The sequence below is a fragment of the Zosterops lateralis genome, assembly GCF_965231275.1.
Source record: "Zosterops lateralis genome assembly, chromosome: 9".
NCBI classification, from domain to species: Eukaryota; Metazoa; Chordata; class Aves; order Passeriformes; family Zosteropidae; genus Zosterops; species Zosterops lateralis.
The window spans coordinates 17,049,769-17,072,332 of NC_139769.1; the positions used below are offsets into that span (position 1 = coordinate 17,049,769).

Genomic DNA, 22,564 nt, shown 5'->3' on the forward strand with positions numbered 1-22,564 from the left:
TCTACATTAAATGGTTCTACAAAACCAGCCACACATTCTGCTACCATTGACAAGTCAAGATACACTCATCTGAAGTATTTCTGCAGTTTTAGATAGTTTATTCTGCCATCATGAAAATTATGATGTGACAAAAACCACTGCTACTTATAGAAATAAATATATTGTGTGTTTTGAATCAAGCTATTTCTTTCTCTACATAACTGTAAAGGGAAAACCTTAGAATTAGGCTGACTAGTGCAATAATTGCAAATTAAACTACTTTTATTTTTTAACTCTTTATGCACATTACTTTGCCTTCAGCCTAGAAGTGTATGCATCAAATTTCAGACAGATATTTTTAAAGCAGTGGAATATATAAGCCCTTCAAACCAGGATTTCAAGTGGAAAAAAACCCCAATCTTTAATTACAGCTGCATCACAACACTAGTGGAATTCCACTAACTAGCATTATATAAAGCCTCATTTGCTCCTCCTACATGCACTAAATATAAATGTGCATGAGCAGCAAAAGCAATTTGCTAATCTCTGAATCAGCTAAATAGCATTTGCACTAAAATTTTGTCTGTATACTAACTTACCTGGTTAAACTGTGGGTCAAACCGGATAAATAAGTAGAATCATAATTATATTTTATCTTTAGATATTTTGCTATTTTGTTGCTTACCTGAGAAGTTCCTATTCCACCTATACTGTTCGAGCCAACTTATTTCTTCTGGAAAGGATGGACTTTTTAAAAAAATAATTTCAGTTAAATATTTTTGTAGTGTCCTACTTTTCTTGAGTTACTAACCAATTTACACCTACGCAAATACTGGAACACTAAGTTCATTCTTCTGAAGTGTGCTGCATTTACATGGGGTTGTTGAGTCTTGGAAAACATATTACTGTGTATAATGGTGTTGCAATTAGCTGAATGCTGCTCATAAGGCTAATTGCTTATTAATGTATTTCTTTTTCCTGTCACTCAGGACAGAAACAAGGGACTGATTTTCTTCCTGATTGTAGTATGCTTACAGTTACTGTATGTTAAACATGAATTGCACTGAAGTGCCAGCCCAAAAGACCCTCTCTTTAATCCACAGTTTATATGCAAAGTATTTTCTCCAAAACCTAGATATCAGGCTAGTTCTTATTTTTTAAAATTTCTGACGTGTCAATTTGCAGAATCAAAAGTGTTGAAAGAGATTTCAGTCTTAGCAGGAATGTAGTGAAGCTGGTCTGTTCAACATTGCCTGTCAGTTCTTCACTGCAGCATACTTGCTTACTTTCTCTGTTCTTGGTTGGGAGCACTGCCAAAAGGAAGTTGTCCAACAACTGGTCTCAGAATCTACATCCCATTTTGCAATTTAGGTGTTTTTCTTCTGTAATGCCTATTAGGAGTCTTACAACAGTAAGGCATTAGGGAAGATGCCATTCCTCACTCTGTTGCAAAAGAACCAGGAGGGTGCTGTAAGTGTAGGAATTCTGAATGCCTTTAGCAGAGGGATCCCAATCGAGGTGCAGTTTATTTTCCACAGATGTGAGTGGAGGACTTACCACTACAGACCAATTGTAATTGTGGCAAGGCTTTTCCTGCCAGTACTGTGCAAGCTGGTTATTCTATTTTTTAAAAGAATCCATGTAGTTTACAAGTGCCTCAGTTTATAGATTAATCAAATTTTGTATTAATCGGTTTTGATGATGCAGATTATAGGCACATGTAGGAGCATCTGCTTCTATTTTGTTTAGTTGGAGATTATCCCTTAATAATGCAAGGTCCAGGTGTGCATTTTTGGATTTGTTGACTCAGGGAAAGTGGAGATAATATTAAAGGCCAGTCCCATTATGCTGTAGTTACATTTATGTTGCTCCTCTGAAGAACTGAACCACTCAGTGAAGAGAATGGCAAGAAGAAATGTCCTCATTACAGGTTGCTCCTCAGGAATTGGACTGGCATTAGCTGTAAAAATGGCAAAAGATGAACAGAAAAGATTTAAAGGTAACAATCTATCTGTTCTTTATTTTTATAAAAACACCCTATTCAAGATGGTGCTGTTTTTTCTCTGTGATTTAACAGGTGGTTGTATTCAGTTTGGTGATTTTTTTCTGGTTCATTTTTCTCTTCTACTGTTAAGAAAATGCAGTGAAAATATACTGTTTTCTGTAAGCAGTTGATATTTCTGTACCTTTATTGAAATGGAACAACTATTGGGACTGAATAGTGTACACACACACAAAATGAAAAATGGCAGTAGTATAAAACAAATACCTGAAAATATCTGTAGTATTATGCTGCTCTGGGTATATCACAGCTGTGGTTAGCTTTACCTCTTGACTACTAAAATCTGTACATACACAGGCCCATGCCCATTTGAAGACCAAAGCAATGAATTTAAGTAAACAGTTTCTAAATTTGCAATTTTTTCCTGAAAGCACATTTCATTATTTCAAGCCTGTGTAGGCAGATGAGAAAGGGGCTGGGATTTGTCTTATTGCTGCAAAGCAGGATATTTGCTATGATTGAAAATGGATGGCAAGGTGAATGCAGCAATCTGTGGCAATTCAATCTCTTCAATCTCTCATACTTACAGTATTTTACTGCTGACTGACTAGCTGCAGATCTAGAGCTTTCTGAGCAATTAGGCTACAATAATAATTAATTTTCAATTTTGAGAAGTAGCTTACAAAACAAGATTTTTTTTCATCCTAAGGACTTGTGTCTTCCACTATTTAATAAAATGATGGTTGTCCTGATAAATATTGTAGTGGTGATTAAATAAATTTTAAAAAATAAAATAAATAAATAAATTAATTAAAGGGAAATCTGGAATCCAGAATTAGGTTTTGGGTACCTAAAAACAATCTAGTGGCATAATTTGATACCTGGTTTTTAATATTTTGGGGATAGTATTATCTTTATACACTGCATGTTCTTCATTATGCATAGATGTTTAATTCTTTTTTTGAATTTCTTGAAGGTTTCAGAACCCGGCCAGGAAATTACCAACAATATATGTTGAAAAAAGAATCTTTTAACTTTTAGTTTTTATCTGGTTTCTATCACTGCTATTTAAGACTTGGATGTAAAAGCACTGTTCTTTATCACTTCTCAGTCAGGCTGCCACAGTAAAGGTTTGATTCCTGGTGTGTTGCAGTGTACGCCACAATGCGGAACCTGGCCAAGAAACAGCCACTGGAGGAAGCTGCAGGTCACAGGCTGGGCAAAACCCTTGAGATTAAACAACTGGATGTCTGTGATGAACAGTCCATCAAAACCTGTGTGAACAGTATCCCTGACAGAAGGATTGATGTCCTAGGCAAGTACAGGATGTGTGTGCTATGAGCAGATACCAGGTTTCTATAAAACATTGTCTCAAATACCCTGGAGAAGTTTCATTAGTGAATGTTTTAAATTATCAGAGTAATAATAATTACATTGCTTATTTGGTTCAAGATTCTTAAGACTTTATGCAGACATAAGTGGATTAAATCTCACCCTGCTTCCATGAAGTAGGGAAGCTTGTGTTCTCTGTTTACAAAAGAGAAACTTGATCACATGAGGTCTTGGATAAAGCAATACTTTTTTTTTAGTAAATGTGAGAAATTTTGCCTAAACCTGCACCTTCATGAGCAGGACTGTCCACCCTGTTGATGAAGCACAGCCCTTTTTACAATGAACACCTTTCTGTACTGAGAAAGTAACAGCATTGGGAGTCAGCAAGTAAAAGAACAAATGCAAAAAGAAAAAAGAATATTTCCATTTTGTATTGAGAATTGAAATTGTTCTTTGCAAATCATTCAGCAAGAAGTGTTTTCATATTGTTTTGCTAAAAATAAATATTAGTATCTTAGTGGAAATGCTTACACCATCAGCTATTAAATCTTACCTAGTAGAAAATTATGTACTTGCCTTTTTACTGATTAATTATTAAAGCAGTGCTTAACAACTATTTCTGCAAAATTTATTATACTCTAATTTGATGTACTACTTCTAGAGCAGAATGCCAGTCCTATCATCATTCCGCACTTAGAAGTATCCAGGAGGCAAATAAAAATCAATGGAATTGTGTTTTGGTTGGTTTTTTTATTTTGTTGGGGGAGTTACTTCCTCTTGAAGATATATGAATGTTAATAAAACAAAAAACAGACCAAAATATGGCTTGGTCCATAACTTTTTGAAGATTTCTATTCATTCTTATGGGGATTGACTGTAGCTTCCAATTTTTAATACTGAATTATAAAAAACACAAGTAATTCTTGACTAATTTTCCTATAATCCCTTTATACTTTTTTAAAAAGGACTAATCAGAAATAAATTAGTTACAATGCAAAAAAGCACATAATTTAAATTTGATAAAAGCACAATTAAAAATAAGACATATGGAAATGTCAAATGAATTTGGAAAGCTCTAGTGACTAACATATTCTTTCTTTAAGGATAATTTAGGATTATTTAACCCTAAATCCTCACATTCCTTTCAAATGCTTTCCAGTAAAGATTACAAGTTTATGTTTATGGAGGTTTTTGCTTGCTTTTGTTTCCCATTTGGTGCAGTGAGCAATGCTGGAATGGGGCTCATTGGCCCTATTGAATGTCAGACCATCGAGGAAATGAAAACTGTGATGGACACCAACTTCTTTGGCCTGGTGCGACTCCTGAAGGAGATCCTGCCTGACATGAAGAGGAGAAAGAGTGGGCACATAGTTATTATAAGCAGTGTTATGGGAATACAAGGTAAAGTTGGTTTTTCTGTTTGCTTGAACTAAGAGTTCAGTGTTCAAAATCCAAAGTTCCTCTTTTTAGGGAAAAAAAAAAAGTGGGAGCTGGCATATCTGACTCTTGTGCTTTGTAATGCTGAAGCTCCAACTATAAAAAACACCTGCTGGGTTTTATGCTTTGTGTAGTAACAAACTCCAAGTAGTTTGTTACTACACAGCTACTTTCACAGCATTTTATCAACAAAACCCGAAGGGTAAATTTTTTAGAGTTTTAACTTCAACTCTATAATTTTTAAAAAATCTATTGTTGTATTTTTATTATCTAGAAAACAGGGCTTAGCATAACTTTCTCTTTCCATTTGGAAAAAATTATGGGAACATACAAACATGCTTACTATGGTCTGCACGATAATAATAGAATAAAATCCAAATCTGGACAACTGTACCACCTTTTTGTAAAGTTTCTCATCTCACAACATTCGAAGCCAAGTTTTAGTGACAGACCATGATATTCCTACTCTCACGTCCCCTCCTATCTAGCTGGGGTTTTTTCATTTATTACAATTGTGACATTGATCTTACCTGGATTATTCTGGTGAGCAAGGATCCTCCATCAAACTCCAAGAATTGTTTTTTAAATGCAACACTTACCCTCCACCTCAATGGCTTGATGTAGGGCTTTTTCTAAATCACTCAGATGCAAGCTGGATCTCTTCCATAATTGTACCTCCTGCATTATACTCAGCCTCTGTGTTCATCTAGAGCCTATTAAAGTCTTGCTGATAAATAATGCAGATGGTATTAAATGTACAGACTCTTTCACATCTTAGACTACAAAATAATATCATCCAAGGAGAGCACAGCATCAGCTAGGGGGAGGAAAAGCATTAGTCAAGCATCTTTGCTAGACTAAACAATTTTGAGAAGACAGGCAAACATTAGTATTTAGATTCACTGTGCACAAGGATTTTTCTTATGTTTTTGCAGCGAGACTGTAGAAATTTTGGTAAAACATGACTTTTTAAAATCAAACTATTAGTATGTTGGATAAAATTGCATTCTCAGGATGTTTTGTTTTACCATCAGGCATCTTATTTAATGATGTTTATGCTGCATCCAAGTTTGCTGTGGAAGGATTCTGCGAGAGTTTAGCTATACAAGCACTCAAGTTCAAACTGCAGTAAGTATTGATCCACTGGTGTAAATGGCATTGATCCACGGGTGTCAATTGTATTTTAGATAGCTTAAAATATATTCAGAAGTAGGAAAAAAATCTTTAAAGCTTGCTGCTAAACAGACTGAGAAGCCCTTGAAAACTACAAGAGGTATAGGAATGCCCACACTCTTCACAATATATAAGCAAGTTAAAAGGTCTCAATGTTCAAATAAACACATTCTCTTGAACAGTTGGAGGCTATTTACCTTTGGATAAAATACAGTTCATGTAACACTACTGGAAAAAAGATTCTTACATACAATACCACAGGAATAAAATTATAACATTAACCTGTGACCTTTCCCCTTAGAAAGGATGATGGCCTTTTTAGGCAATCCACAGATAAAAAAGTTCAAGGGCTCATCAGAGAGACTGAGCAAGTGCAAATCCATCAGAATGTTACACAGGTGAGATACCTGTAATGAAGGGAGGTAGGAGGAAAGTCAGGAGTGTGATGTACTATTCCTAACATTTAGACAGTATTTAAGAGACTGGTCCTGTTCATCATCTGTGGGACGTCAGGTTTGATTTGTCACACATATATTCACACCCATGTAATTATGCTACTATTCTTTGTGCAAACTCCAATAACTAGTAAATGTTCATTGCATCTCTGTTTGTCTAAGTATTTTAGGCCTTGTGTAAAAAAAAGACAGCTGCTGTTGTGAAATTTCAGAGATGGAACTGTGATTCTGCATATTGCTCTGCAAAGTTTGGAGGGATTTAAAATAAATGTAGTGATACACAGGATATAACAGAATTCATAATGAGATTTCAAGAGTATAAGACATAGCAAAGAGGAGGTTATAAAAGGAAGTATAATAGGAAAAATTCAAGGTCTAATGGGAAGAGTGATGCAAGAGAAAATGTTTTAATTCCAGCAGTAGCTGGAATTCAGCTGTGAATGTCAATAGCTTGATTTAGTTCTAAAGAAGAGCCTTTAGAACATTCCCTGAAGAACTCAAGTCTAATAAGAGGCCAAATCCCAAAGACTGTTTTGATAAACACAGCAGCTGGGAGTTATTACTGCCTGAGAAAAGAATCAGGAAAAATCTGACCAGTAACTGTATTTCACTGATTTCCTATAATATGCTACTGGGCAAAATAAAAAATTTCAGATCTGGCAGCAGCCAGAATCTGTCCACCCACAGTAAAAATCTCTATATTATATTTTATTGTTATATAGTGGTGGGATCTTAAATTATGTAACAGGTTGACAAAGAAAATCCATTTTTGGGCAATTCCCCCATCTTTTTCAGCTATTTCTAGTATTATCATGAGAAACAAAGAAACCTCCACAGGATGTGATCCAGAAAGTAATGAAACTTTTTACCATCCAATAATTATTTTTCTTAATATCTGGTAAGTCCTTGTGAATAAATCAACCTTTGATTCCACAGCTGCAAGATAACAAGTAACAATTGAACTTACCTATGTCACAAATTAAGTTACAGCACTTGTCTGACAATTAAACTATGCAAATTTCTGCTGCTGTATGTGGATGGGTAGGAGGAGCAGGACAGCAGTAATGCAGTATGGATTCCTTTACAGAAGGTACTGTTATACACTGTTTGCTAGTGCAACTCTTCAATGTTCCCTTTGGAGAAGGATTGAGGAGTGTATTTTCCATGGAGCATAGTCAACAATCAGTTAACCTTTTTTTTTTTTTAACAGGTTAAGTTTGATTGAACCAGGCCCAGTGGTTACAGAGTTTGAAAGGAAAGTGTTTGAAGATGGAATGAAAATGGATCTTTCAGCTGCAGATGAAGAAACAGCTGAGATGTTTACTAATATTTACCTTAAAAATTACAAACAAATATTCCAGAGCCTGGGACAAAGTGCTGAAGATGTTGCAGAGGTAACTCATGAAAAATTCACCTTTTTTTTTTTTTTTTTTTTTTTTTTTTTTTTTTTTTTTTTTAATGTATGAATGCAGTTGTTGATTGGTGGGTTTTTCTGGTAGAAGCATTTGATTTAATTAAATATAATAGACACAATTAAAAAGGTTTTTTTTTAATTTTAAAAGAATTTTTAGAGTTTTAAACAAACAAAAGGTCTGCAAAATACTAAAAGAATGTTCATTTTGAAGTATTGAAGACAACTATGAATTGTAACTTAAATACCACTGAGATATTAGATGCCCTTTACATCCTCTGGTGAAGTCTGAATATTCAGCATTGTTACCATACACCCACTAATACTGGTAAAGCTCTGTCCTTTCCATCTCACTCATAATCCCTCCACTAAGGGAAGTTCACTCAGCCACCCCAGGCCACCAAGGCACAATAAAAGAAACATGGATGTTTCTGGTGTTTGGAGCTTCCTGCAGGAAGACAATTCAGGCAAACTGTGGAGGGGGATGATGATTTCAGGTGTTTGCTGGTAAGGAACAGCTTCATTGTCAACTGAAGATTCCCAGATCTTGCTGCAAAAGGCACTGTCCTGATCCTTTCCCAGTGAACTGCAAAACAGAGGATCTACCTACTGTGGGCATATAAGCCCATGATAATTTGGAAGACTACTCAGGATTCTAAGGTGTCAAGTGCTATCACCATGGCATAGAGAAACCAAGATAGAACCAAGAATAAATGAGAAATACTTCTTATGGCCTTTAAATATTTCAAGAATAATTACTAATGATGTTCTAATAAAATTATGTACAGGGTTTTACATAATTCCAGCACTTTATTCTTCTACTTTTCCACAGTTTAACTGAAAATTGGGTTTTTACTTCACTATCTTGGTAAAGGTTCTTTAAAAATTCTATTTCTCCTTCTCTACAGCATACAGTAAAGATAATTCTTGCAGAAAATCCACCTTTTCGCCATCAGACCAACACCTTGTATACTCCAATGACAACTCTGAAGTATGCAGATCCAAATGGAGATCTACCCATTGACATATTCTACAAAATGGTTTTTCAGCATGACAAAATCTTCAGTGCAAGCCTCAACTTCATCAAATTGCTACGGTGGAGAAGCAGAAAGAGCTTTGACCTGGGAAAACCCTCACAATAAGTATGAGATTATACAGTGCAAATTGGAATTACTTCTTGTAGCTACTGATGACACAGTATGTTGCTATTCAAATGCCTTTGCTCTGTAATTAAGAAAAGGCATACAAGATGTTTGTTTGAGCTTATATTCATTTCGATGTGTATCTCTTGAATGTTACAGTTTGCAGAACCTTGCAATTAAAATCTTCTAACTATAGTTTTATTCTCTTTAGTGTTTGCTTTCTCCAGAGATGTTTTCTTGGGAACATGAACACTGACTGCTATTTGTGTATTCAATATTAACCTGACCTCCTTCACCTGAATATAATACACACTGAGAGGTGTACAGTATGCAAACTATTTAGATTCTTAATATCATAAAAATATGTTTTTACTTATATTAGGATAGAATCAGTATAGTAATTCCTCAATCACACTGGCATTCTCATTTCCAGAAGTCAGATCTATCTAGGAGCAACATAAGAGAAAGTCTCATCCATCTTAAAATGTAACAAGTAGAATATTTATTATTCATATGTATTTATAATAATAATTCTGAATGCTTCCTTTATATGCAATGGTTACTAATATATTGCACTTAGTGAACAATAAAAATTTTTAAAGCATCTTAAAAATCTTCTTACTGTCTGGGTACTACTTTTTGGAAACAAAGCATCGTCAGTAAAAAGAACTCTCAATCCACTAAATGCTGTCAGTACCTGCAGTATCTGACACAGAACCCTCTTGTTCCAAGCTATCCTAATAAGTATGCGTTAAACCAAAACTGTAGCAAGTAGAGCAGGTCTTTCCCCTTGCTTTTTCTCAGCCCAGTCCCTCAAGTGCTCTGAGGCCGAGCAGGGCTGCAGGGCTGTTCCCCCGGCACTGCTGCTCCCTGACCTCGGCCCCGCCGGCTGCTGCTGCCCCGGGCTGAGGCAAAGGCCGAGTGTCCCTGCGGCCTCGGGAACGAGCCCAGCACATTCCAGCGGCTGTCCTTGTTTCACCCGGAGCCCAGCTGGAGCGAGCTCGCCGTGCAGGAACTGTCTCTCCCTCCCTCAATACTGTCCCAGTAGCCAAAAATCTGATTCCGTGCTGGGACTTGCAGCAGCCCTGCCCTGCCCTGCCCTGCCCTGCCCCTCCCCAAAGGAGCCCAAAGCTCCTGCGGGTACCAAACACTGCAGCCCATGCAGGGCTTGCTCTGCAGTCCTGACCCTTTGGTGGGGCCCAAGGTGCAGGGGCACGCAGGGACTCCCTGGGACAGCAGGCCGCGGGCTGAGGGGACACGAGGGGACATCTGCAGCAGCCCCCGTGCACAGCTGGAGGCCCCAGGTACACTCCTAACTCACACCGCCTGCAAACACCGGTGGGGCTGAAGGGAGCCTGGCACATCGCCCCTCCGCAGCCCCAGAGCTCACGGCCACCTGCTGAGGGTCAGAACAGGGAACTGGACAGGGACAGACACACAAGGGCTGGGCCTGTCAGGAGCCCCGCAGTGTCCGCAGCTGTGCCTGTCTGTGGCCTGCATTCCCGGGCAGGTTTACCCTTTGCAGCACACAGTGAGGCAACAAGACTGGGTTTAACGGACCTTACACAAACACTAGCGTGGTCTGGCTAACTCTGTCTCATACAACCCTCACACTACTGGTTACGGAGTGAGCGAAAGCAGAAAACACAGTATACAGTAAAATACACAGATGGCTGCCGAGGAAAACTAGCCCTGCCTGCAAGTCGTGGATAAACAGCGCATGAAGCGCCGAGCCCGTCCTGCTGCGGGGGGGGCTGTCAGACCCCCCGCTACCGCCGGACCGAGGGGAGGGGAGGGGAGGGGACGGGAGGGGAGGGGGTGTCCGAGCGCGGCTCCCGGCGGCGGGGGGCGGCCAGAGAAGAACCCGCCGCCCGCACGTGGCGCCGCGGCCTTTCCGGCGCTCCCGGCGGCGGAAGCAGTTCCGGCTTCCGGCGGAAGCGCCGTCCCTCGCAGGCTGAGCCGGAGTCGGAGCGTTTCCGCCTCGCGGCCGCCGCACGGCCGGGGCCAGCCCAGCCCAGCCCAGCCCAGCCCGGCCCAGCCCAGCCCAGCCCGGCAGAGCTCAGCGAGCCGCTCGCCTCCCCTCGGGCTGGTCATAAGGCAGCGGCGCCGGCGGCCGAAGGATGTGGCGGAGGCGGCAGTGGCAGGCGCCGCGGCCGAAGGAGCCCTGAGCCCGAGCGGCGCTTTCCCGGCCCCGCGACCCCCGGCCCGGCAGCGACCCCCAGCCCGGCCCCGCCGCCCCCCGCCCCTCCTCGGCGTCGCCCCCGCGGCCCCGCCCGCCCCCGCCGGGTCCCCGCGCCCTGGAGCCCCGCGCTGAGCGCGGCCCGTGAGCCCGGCGCAGCCAGGATGGCCTCGTCGTCCGGCAACGACGACGACCTCACCATCCCCAGGGCTGCCATCAACAAGATGATCAAAGAGACGCTGCCCAACGTCCGCGTGGCCAACGACGCCCGGGAGCTGGTGGTCAACTGCTGCACTGAATTCATCCACCTCATCTCCTCCGAGGCCAACGAGATCTGCAACAAATCGGAGAAGAAAACTATCTCCCCGGAGCATGTCATACAAGGTGAGCTGCCGCCGGGCCGGGCACCTGTGAGCCGCTCCTGTCCCGCGTGTTCCCCTCCGCCTGTCGTGGCTACGTGGAGCACAAAAGGCAGGGGCCGGTGAGGGTGGAGGAGAAGCGTGTGCTGCCCGGCTTGCCAGTCGCACTGCCAGAGAGGCTGTCTTTGTGTGCCTGCAGCGGCTGCTGCCTGTGCTCGGGACCAGCGCTGCTTCTGTGCTTCAGAGAAGCTTGTGATGCTCTGAGGGAAGTCACCGAATCTCTTCCTTGTACCTGTGAAATGAGGTCTGCTTTTTCAGCGTGTTTGAAGATTCTGAATGTAGTAAATGTCTTTCTTGTTGGAGATTGATTATGTGGGGCCCAGGCTTTATTCCATGGTAGTCTTGTCTGAAATCTCTAAAGGGTATATTTCCTTTGGGCTGTCTTTACAGTCTCATTGTTTAAGGTTGGATCTTGGTATCTGTTGCAGAAAGCATTTAAACGTGACCTATGCCCTTGTGTCTTTCTGTGCTGTTGACTTGCACTTCTGCTTGCTTGAATAAAAGGCGAGTTCTCTGTCTCGTTTGTTTTTCTTTAAATTCTGTCGCAAATAAGGGGTTTTCTTGCCTCATCCTGAAGTCTGCATTAGGCGTCTTTTGTCAGAACTCATTTGCTTTGCTTGTTAGGCCAGGGTTGTTGAAACCAGTGTCTGCTGCAAAGAAATTTATAGCAGCAGTAGTGAAAGAGTACTTTACCCGGCTGCCTAGTGAAGATATTAACAGCAGCATTTATAGTAGAGCTTTTTGCAGGGCTGTGATGGTATCAAGTTAGTTTAAAAGAGGTTGTTGTTGTTGTATGATTTTTTCAAAGCAATGTTTGCATTTGAAACAACAAAAAAATGGTTCTCTTGAAATTTATTAGCTTGCTTACCAGAAGAGGTTCAAGTACTTGACTGGGTCATGAACGGCAAAAGAAAATATGTAGCGTGTATGAGCTTTAATGTTAAATTAAATATATGTAAGCTTGAAAGTTTAGCAAAGTAGCTCCATCACAGAAGCCTAGGTTGTAAAACAAAACCTGTGCTTGCACATGGAATCATCCTTTAGGTGTGGTGCTCTTTAATGCATGGATAGTTTCTTCAAGTCACCACAAAAAACGTTTGAGGTTAGTTCTTAACATTGAATAGACATGATCTTTAAGGCTGAGGGCAATAAAGGGTTTATGTATGAAACTATTTTGTGCCCAGTAGTGATGGTCCATAGAAAAGATTTCACCTATCGCTGCCCTGGGCTTAGTCTGGGTTTTTTGGAAAAGAAATTGAAACTAAAGTGAGTGTGCATTACATCAGCAGATGGTCCAATGCCAAGTGTTTTCCTGGGTTCTGTGTCCTTGTGTTATCATATCTTAGAGTTAGGAAAAGTTACTTTCGAATTAAATCTATACTTTCTAGTAAAATATTGCAATGTATCCATTTTGGTACTGTTTTAGAGAGGGAATGGATTTTCTGCAGTGCTTGTGTTTAAGGAAGCTGTAATTGCTATAAGCTGCTTTCAGATGCTGGTCAGTTGGCAGATGACCCCTCTGTGAGGTTTGAGAGTTTGGGTTGCCAGTTTTGGAAGTAGTGATTGTGTGTGTGTGTGTAGATAGAGTATTTCAGCGTTTTCATCCAACTTAATACATTCTAGATACTTGCTATTTTGAATGCCTCTTACTGCAGCTTCCTGAAAATGACGCTAATAAATGAGGCAATTGAAATCCGTGTGTTGTGGCCATCCATGTGTCTTTTTCCTTCTGAATGCTTGGAAGTCAAATGAGGCTGATGGCCATCACATCGCACCTGGTCCAGCCTAAGCGCAAGGTGCTGCCAAGAGGAGTGTTCTTGTGCCCTCTGAGAGCTGGATCTGGCAATTGCAGATACAACTGACCCTGTGGCTTTTGAGAATTTGGGGCAGAGCAGGGTTTCCTCTCAGGTGAGTTTGCTGCCTGGGTGGGGCTGTAAACAGGAAGTTGCCAGCTTGGGAACAAGAAGCAGGAAGGGTATTTTGCTGGTCCAGGAGGAGGGGAAGAGGCACTCTGCAGAGGTGAGGTGAAGCTGTGCTTTGTCACTGTGCTGGGGTGTTTGGCACAGTGGTGCTTGAGCCTCCCCTTCCTCTGCTGCACTGTTGAAGTGCTTGTGTGGTTGTGTGCTGAGTGAGAACTCTCTCTCTGCCCTTGGGTTATGCTTCAGATGGATGAGGTCCTTGCTGTGTCTCATTGTGTGGTAGCACTGGCACAGTGCTGTCAACAGCATAGGGAAGGGAAAACAGAGGCTCCTTGCATCTCATTAGAGATCTGATTGGATAAATGTTCTCAGGCTATGCCAACACTCACTACTGGTAACAAAATGCAAGACAGCTTTCTTGGAGAGTACCCAAAAGCATCAAGGCCATGTAATAGTTGTAAGTGGAGATCTCTATGTTAATTGTTGAATTCCACCATCAGGAACCCATCTGTGAATCTGCAGCTCTAGGAAGCAAATGAATGTTCTTCCATCCTGGAACAGAAAATAGAATCATTTGAGTGTTATAGGACTTGTGACAAAGCAGGCTTTTAATGAGAAATTAATTTTTTTGTTGAATTCTGAAAATGATGGCTTGTAAAATCACCTTTTTTGTGGTGTTAGTTACTTTGATGACTTGGTCTGCATGGCACTGTCGTGCAGTAAGGTAGGCTCTGGGTTGATGTCAAATCTTGTTGCTTCTCTTTGTGGACTGTTAGGAAACTGACTGTGTGTATATTATCACTTAATTTAAAAAAAAATCCCACACAACTGTTCATGTTTGGGATTGTATTTTGGGAATTCTTGTTTTCTTTGAAAGGAGCATAACAGTTTAAAAGTCTGATATTGATGACTTGATTTTTTTAAATAAAAGTAGTACTAACTATGTGTCACTGATTACTCAGAGACCTGCACCTTCATGCAGCCATTAAGAGTAGGAGGAAACTGGAGAAAGGATAATTGTGATCTGGTGTTTGTAAATATAAGTTGTGTTATCCCCCCCAAATGCTACATTTTGGAATTCAGCTGTTTAAATTTGGTGGGATAATTCTAGCCTCAGGAAGATACTGAATTTTCACCAGTCTGGGTAGGATGGTATGTTTAAGACTGAAAAAATAGAAAGCCTTTGAGTTTTGATGAAATAGCAGCTCTGATAGAGTAGTAATCACTTGTCCCACATTTTAGCACCATGCTGGTGTAAAGGGGTTCATATTCCTTCCATTCATGTGTTCTGTAAGCCTTGATGTGATTCAAGAAGGTGGTAAACTTTGTAAATTGTTTCCCAGGCAGTAGAATTTTGATGCAGTAGATTCGTCATGCATATATGGTTCTTCATAGCTTTGTTATATTGAATAATTGTAAAAATCTGTCTTGATTGTATCACATGGGGGTTTTGAAATTTATTTTTTTGTGTGTCTCTGCTATATCCAATACACAATTGTAAGTTCTTTCCATTAATTTATTTTATTTTAAGGACTATGTAAAATTTCTGTAAAATTTTTTTTTACAGAAAAAATGTAACTTCAGACTCAGCAGTTGTTCATACTCTGATGCAGCAGATTGACGGCCCTGGTCTTTTGACAAACACCTCTGGTTTTGCCATGGTGGTTTTTGTCTTAGTGGTGTTAGACTTGAAGATTTCTTCAGTTTGGTTAAAAAGGAATGCCTAAAAATGTACTGTTTACATTTTAAAATTGAATGCGTTCTGAGATATCTGTGGAGTATTAAGATAACCAGTTCTGGACTATGAGATGTGGATTTACCTCCTCTCTGCTGAGGCTGGATGAAACAACTTTCTGAAGTTTCTTGGTAATTCTCTTAGAAACTGTGGGCTAATTGGAAGAAGTGTTTCCAGTGCCTGTGTGTGGGCTGAGGCTGAACTAGCATACTGTCTCTGAAGTAATTTGATTATCTCTAAATCAGTTTGTCTTTTAACTTCTTTTTTTTAAAAGAAATAAGTATTATGTAAATTCCTTTGCCAGGTGTTCTCTGTTAAAGGGAAAGTAGTAGTGACTGGGGAGCAGCACTCACAGCCCTGTTGAAGAAGACAGTGTGTGAGTTGTCTCCCTTAGTACAAGTTGGAAGCTGAAAACCTATGAGAGAAGAGGGAATGCCTTTGGGTTATTGTTTACATTAGGATACAATGACAAGCTGCTGTAATTATGGCTGGGGAAATGTTGCTTACAGAACTAGTGTTAGAATATTGTCCGAGTTACTGTAAGATCTTGTTTATAACAAGTTGTTGAATGCTGTTGTGCAGTTTAGTGCTATTTCTTAAATAGCTTGTCACAAAAGTTTGAAATTAAGATAAAGGTTAAAACAACTCTTGTACTGTAAACTCTGAATTGTGTAAGTGCTGGAAATTGACCATGATTTTTATTAAACTGATACTTGTTTCTAGTGTAATTGCTATTCATGTAATGTTTCCAGTATATTCTGTAATAGGTTCACTTTGGGTGTGTGTGGAGGCATGTCATGGTAAAGGGTGCATGAGGAAACTGTGCCTTTTGTCACATCTGCTACCTGGGCTTTTATAATCCTTTCTGCCACCTTTGCCTTCTTTAAGAAAACTGTTGTTGCAGGATGCAGCTGCTTTGCCGATTTCTTTGGGCAGGTAAAGGTGCAAGATTTTAGCTTCTGAATACATTTTAATGTGGAGATAAATAAAAGGGGTTCTGTTGAGAAATAAAACAATGAAGAGCTTATATGTAATTTTATATAGCTTTATATGTGTGAACTATGCATTTTATATATAGAAATTTAGATACTAAAAGACAAAAGTTAAAGTTCAGCAACACAACTTAATATTATTTATTTATGCCTTTTTGAAGGATCTGTGATCATTTTACATGCATCACTTCTGCTCTGTTTTAGGTTGCTAATTTACCTTCTACTGAAGACTTGCAAAAACTGGAAAGGTAGAATCTCTGAGAGAAAATTCAGATAAAAATCCAGATAGGAGGGACTTCTTAGCTGTATAAATTACGCCGATTCCGATATAGAAAAGAAGGGCAAAAGAGATCTTGTGGAGAATAATGCCTATCTAGCAGAGTGTATCTGAAAGCCCTGAATCCTCTGCAAATTCAAACTTCTCTGGTTGTACCTGATGAACCTTAATTCTTTTTAGGCCAAAAACGTGTATTCCTAAAGGGCATAGCAGAAGAGAGAGGGAAAATAAATGTCAGATCTTTTTAAGAATAGAGATTTTTGTCACCAGATGATAGGAAAGTTACCAAATGTTTTACTTTTCTATTTTCTTTTAGGGAAACAAATCAATATCTATTATCAGAAGCATTGTAAGAGGTAAACAATGTCTTTTCTCGTTTTTTGTTTCTTTCTAGCACTAGAAAGTTTGGGGTTTGGCTCCTATATCAGTGAAGTAAAAGAAGTCTTACAAGAATGCAAAACAGTAGCACTAAAGAGAAGAAAGGCCAGTTCACGCTTGGAGAACCTCGGCATTCCGGAAGAAGAGCTACTAAGGCAGCAACAGGAATTATTTGCACAAGTAAGTGAAGCAATACTTGTCCTGATGAGGTTGGAATAATTAATGCTGCAGGTCTAGGGCCACACAAACATGCACACCTCAAGAAATATCCCCTTCCTTGTGAGTTGATGTGGCATCTACAATGCTATTGACCTTGGCCTGTTTGAATTGGGGAATGTGAAGTCAACAGGTAAAAGGCTGCTACTTGATACTTCTGTGATTTGACCTATAGGACTCTGTATGTGAACATATTTCATATTCTAGCTTTTAAAAAGCATGGGGTTTTGCTGCTAGTTGGGTATTTCCAGTCTATCATGGATAATACATTAAGAATTAGTTGAGGAAGTAAAAGAATAACAGCTGGTTTCTAGGAAATTACCCATTTTGAAGGATTAAAGAATGAAAATAGCTTTTCTGTTTCTGACCATCAGTGCACAAATGTTATTTCTTATACTTGGAAAGAAACTTTATTCTTGGCAAGACTATAATTGAGTGAATTCATGCATAAATTTTTAAAGAGGCCATTGAGGCATAGAAAAAGCGTTTGCCTGCAAACAGTGTATTAATACACACACACATTCTCCTCCATCCAGCCTTATCCCCTTCCAGCTTTCCCAGATAGTTCATCATCTCCCAGTTTGACTAAAACCCGATTTTATTTATTTATTTATCTTTCCTACGCCATCTTTTTCTCCTCTACTCTCTTAGTTTGGCAAGACCATTCTCTAAACTAAGAGATGGGAAAGTTATCTGGTATTTCTCTTTTCTCTTAACCAAGGCCAGAATCTTACTTTGTCACTGTGCTTACTTTGATTTGCTCTGATGAGAACGCTTATTCAGTAAAGTCTGATTACTGTGACCTTCTCTCCCCTTTGTATCTTGCTGAAACTGTTGTTTTTAATCTTATAACTGCCAACTACTTTAATCTTTATTGCCTGATGAATTTTAAGGCATTTAAAGTTTCAGTATACCATGTAGTTATTGCAGTGAACTAGTTATGACCAAGTCACATGTACCTAACTCTTGTTTGACTGTACTAAATTAGAAAGACCAATATGACTGCTTCTGGATTTTGGGTAGGATTTACAAATGGGCAGTTTGATACCTGTCTTGCTTTCTATTTTGTGCAAGTAACTCAGTGTGATACACAAAATAAAAAATCACCGAAACCTAGGTGTATTAAGAGAGTACTAGCTCTAGAGTATCACTGAAAAAAGGAAATAAAAAAAAAATTGCTGAAACCTCTTTATGCAAGCCACACTTTACCTAAGGAATGACAACCTGAAGAATATTCTTCTAAAATTATGTTACTGTGCCTTAACTTCTAATTTAAGACAACTCATGCCAGTTTGACAAGACTATATGAATGCTTTTTAAAAATAGTGTTTGGTAATATGGAAAATGTTTGCTTAGATTCAAGGATGACAGTCTCATTTTTCAAAAATAGTAGCTGTGATGTGCTGTTGGAGGTACTGTAATTAGTCTTAAAAATAGTTACTCAAGTGCATGCTTATTTATTTGTGTTAATCTTTTTAACATTCTAGAGCATGACATTAATGCTGACTTCTTGCTCTATTTTTAAAATGCCTGCCTGTTAATGTTATGACTATTTGACACCTCTGACTTGGATGATTGGAAGTATTCGAAGTCAGGGGAATGTCCTATCCCAATATTCATGTCGCAGTTTTTATGCAAGACCAGAGTCTTCATAGATTTGGGGTTTTTTTTGAGGCTTCCTCACTGGAGTGGTGCAGTAAATGAGTTAAGTTTACCAGATGCTTATAGAGCTTCTTGATCAATCCAGCTCAATGGAGTCTTTCAGTGCGTGGAGTTTTTTCTCTTCCCATTTCTGCGATGGTGAAGTGTTATCATTGCAAATGTGGCAGCGAGGGTGGGCACTGACACAGTGATGCATCCTGTGTGAGGTGCTGAGCCCCTGTTTCCTGGAGCCCTCTATGTGCAGTAAACTTCACTGGCCAGGGTCAGTAGGGAGCCCTGCTGTTAACTCCTGTCTGATAAATATTTGTGCCTTCCTATATGGGCAGATGATGCTGCCTTTCTTTTAGAACTCTACAACATCTTAAATTGTTTTCCAGCCCTGGTAATTGTGCTACCACTTGAAGTTTGAAATACTGAAAAATTTTCATTGAGAAGAGATTTCTACTTCTGAAAAGTATTTTTTTTTACTGCTAGAACAGGGGAAAATGTGACACTTTGTAATAATAAGGGAACACTCCCCTTTTTTTTCACATTGCTAAGTTGAAAAACAGGGTTTGATTATTCTCCAAACATTATTTTTTGACATCTTATAGTTTGCAAAACTGAAAAAAAAATTTATGCTTTGGAAAAAAAGAGGAAAATTCAATGAGTACAAGGAAAATTCAATGGGTACAATAGGATTAGAAAGGAAATTTTAATAGTCTTAGTGATGACTTGTAAAAGTAGAAGAGTAAAAAAGACTGAAAATTTTTAATTTTGAGAATTTTTTCTTAATGTTCACTCAAAATAGAAATTGAAGTTGTAACTTTAACACAATCAATTAGTATATTGCTGAAATCAACAGGAGTTGCCAAAAAGAAAAAGTGAAAACTCTGGACAGAAAAATGAAGATTCATCAGCTGAACTATTTGAAATATTGTGGTAGAATCTCTTTTTCTGTAGAAGTTCTTTCTGTAGCAAAGCCATCCTCGGTTGCCGTACCTGAATTTGAGAAGACCTTGCCTTGCTCTGTTTTGCAAAGATTGCTTAGCAAAGTAAGATAATGGCTTGCTTTGTTTTTGTGAGAATGTGTGCCTCTGTGGTTCAGTTGGATGATTTCATAATTGGAAGTTTTGTTATTTGTAATCAACAAAGCAATGCTGTTCTCATTTCTGAACTGTGATTAAACGTTAAGATCCCTTGAAACTGATGTCTAAAGTTTCCTTTGCTTTGCCTCAGTTAAATTTTTCATTAGTTAGTGGTTCAGCACAGTCCTTACAGTGGAAATTAAGTATACTAGTTTCTGTGTGTTGTTTTTGTAAATGTAAGGCCTCCAAACGGTGGTGTCTTCAGAAGAAGAGAGAATATAGCTAAACTTCCTGGTACAAAACATTAAGGTACTTCTCAATGTGGTTTTGCATATGCAATTAATAAAAATGTGCAAAAGGAATCTACAGGTACAGATAAAAATGTGTTTAAAGAGAATGTGTTCTAGAGATTCTTCACAAGCTATGTATGGCCTTAACAATTAAATTCATGTCTCTAGGCTAGACAACAGCAAGCAGAACTGGCACAGCAGGAATGGCTACAGATGCAACAAGCAGCTCAACAGGCACAGCTCGCTGCTGCCTCAGCCAGTGCATCCAATCAGGCAGGATCTTCTCAGGATGAAGATGATGAAGATGATATCTGAAAATCACCAGCTGAGATGTCTTACTAAGAAATACTTTTCCTGCACAATGAAAACAGTGAAATGAATGCTTACCTGTAAGTTTGTATGCATCGTGGACTGGCAGTTGGTATTCTAGGGGTGTCTGCTGTTGTGTGCTGTACATGTATAAACTGTCTTTTTTGAACTCTTGAAGATTTAAGGTTCAGTATCATATCAACTTTGGATTTTTAATGGTGTATATGGAAATTTTAGATAGCAGTGCGTCATTTATTTGATCAATAAACAGTGTTACAATAAACAACATGTTTATAAAATATAGTGAGATTTATACAAAAAGCTCTAAATCCACATTTGCATTTCTTCCCTTTTAACTAAACTATAAAATCTTACTTAGAATTTTTAATTGTTTTTTTGGGGGAGTGGTACAGTAGACATAATCTGTTAACAGGAAAAAAAGTAGAGTTCAGCATAGAAGAGTCTGAATTCTTAGTTCTTTTTAAAGTGAGGATGTATATGGCAATAAATATTATATATGCTCGAATATCACACTTGTTAAAATTTGAAAATGAAACATTTTCACCAAGCTAGGAAAAGGTATGTTTAATAGGAGTTGTACAAATTCAGTCTTTTTTTGTATAGGGGTGAAAAAAAATAAACCCATGATTTTATTATGACATCCTTTTGACAGTCCTAACTGAATATTTAACTTCAAAGACTGCCTGGTTTGAAGAACTAGCTCTTCTATTACTTCACTCCAGTTCAATGTTAACTGTTGTTGATGGTATTTTGTAGTCCAGATTTATTCATATTGTTGAAATATAAAGCTGGAACTTAAAGAAACAAAATTGCTTGTTCTGCTGATGTGACAGGGAGTGATTAAGTATTCAAGCCCAAGAAGGCAAAAGCTGACCCTAACAGCATGTTTGTCATAAAAGAGAATTTATTTAACCTTGATTAGTCATTGTCAGCATAATGCTAACATTCTCCAGACTAGATTGCCACTGGATTACTAAGATACCTTGTTGAAAGACAACATTTTCTTCACTCAAATTGGTTTGTATGTTTCTGATAAACTGTTCCCCAAGAGTGATCAGCAGCAATACATGAAACAGAAATGATGTACTTGTCCTTTGGATAGTTCTGTTGATTTAACGGATGAGCAGCTGTCCTTTGTGTTGAAATAAAGCACAGTAGTGTCCATTGCTGAGTTTTAATGTGTTACTTGAAGTAATACTGGCATATCTTCTGGTACACTAATCTGAGCAGACTAGAAAAGCCACTTGAATGCTGCCGTAGATGACCCCATAGCTCTCTAACAACGTGGATGGTTTTATCAACTTATGTCCTCAGTGGGTTGCTCTAGTTGGAATTCTTGAGGAGGGCTGCAGCAGTCTGTTTACTTAAGGATGGAAACAGCAAATGGTGGGCCCATTTCTACATAAATATCTGAAAAAGATACAATTGGCATATATTCAGATCTCAGTCACATACTGACTTTTGATTTAAATTTGACATGTGTTAAGTTGCATATTGAATAAATGTGAACATGTCTTTAAAAGCAGTAATGCAGTGAAAACTCAGAAGAGTATTTGTTTGAATTTTAAGTTTAAAAAAAGAAAAAAAAAACCTAAACAACTTTCCTGGATACTACATAAAATATGTTAGGCAAGGTTTGACTGAGGAAGTGGTTTTCTGTAAAGGTTTAAGTACCAAAGGTAGAAAATCTAGTCTAGTGATACAATGTTAATGTGCAGTGTTGGCTTTTCTAATTTGTACTGTAACACCTTCACACTTTCTATTTTAAATGAGTCTTTTCCTTCTAAATAATACTAGGTATATTTTCACACCTTTCTTTTCTGATGCAGAAATCAGGTTAACATTTTACTGCATCTGGTATGTATGATGTAATGTTTGAATTTTTGTGACCTTTCTTTTTGGACATTCTTGTGCTTTTTCATATGCTGTATTCTTCAAGCAATAAAATTCTGATGTGTTTTTATAAAATTGCTTTTATATTTAATGAACAGTCTGTCTTCTTCATTTCCTTTATAAACAAAAAGGCTACTTAAACCCAGGTTTTATTTTGGCTTGCTGAACACTTCTTGTGACCTGAAGTCTTTACAGTCTGAGTGCTGTTGGCATTGCTGTGCACTGTGGTTGTTACTGCTTGCAAACAATATTTCTGGGCTTGACCTGCTGCTCTCT

At 38.8% G+C, this 22,564-nt stretch overlaps 2 protein-coding genes across 2 annotated transcripts; both read left to right on the forward strand.

The window, feature by feature from the left end:
- Window positions 1–1,881: 1,881 nt before the first annotated feature.
- Window positions 1,882–8,956, forward strand: LOC310912858 (retinol dehydrogenase 8-like; the record flags this gene model as incomplete). Its single annotated transcript, XM_083867809.1, has 6 exons — window positions 1,882–1,978; window positions 3,135–3,296; window positions 4,535–4,714; window positions 5,785–5,878; window positions 7,589–7,772; window positions 8,698–8,956. The coding sequence occupies 6 exons, from the start codon at window positions 1,882–1,884 to the stop codon at window positions 8,929–8,931; spliced, it is 951 nt and encodes a 316-aa protein (XP_083723935.1). The 3' UTR covers window positions 8,932–8,956.
- Window positions 8,957–11,037: 2,081 nt separating this feature from the next.
- DR1 (down-regulator of transcription 1) lies at window positions 11,038–21,035 on the forward strand. The gene is made up of 3 exons (XM_083867810.1): window positions 11,038–11,494; window positions 16,847–17,010; window positions 20,234–21,035. Exons 1-3 carry the CDS (start codon window positions 11,275–11,277, stop codon window positions 20,378–20,380), a joined length of 531 nt encoding a protein of 176 aa, XP_083723936.1. The 5' UTR covers window positions 11,038–11,274; the 3' UTR covers window positions 20,381–21,035.
- Window positions 21,036–22,564: the final 1,529 nt, after the last annotated feature.

Coding starts and splice junctions, on each gene's coding strand:
- DR1 (XM_083867810.1), top strand. CDS start 11,275: ATGGCCTCGTCGTCCGGCAACGACGACGACCTCACCATCCCCAGGGCT. Junction 11,495..16,846: donor CCCGGAGCATGTCATACAAG/GTGAGCTGCCGC, acceptor GTTTCTTTCTAG/CACTAGAAAGTTTGGGGTTT. Junction 17,011..20,233: donor AACAGGAATTATTTGCACAA/GTAAGTGAAGCA, acceptor TCATGTCTCTAG/GCTAGACAACAGCAAGCAGA.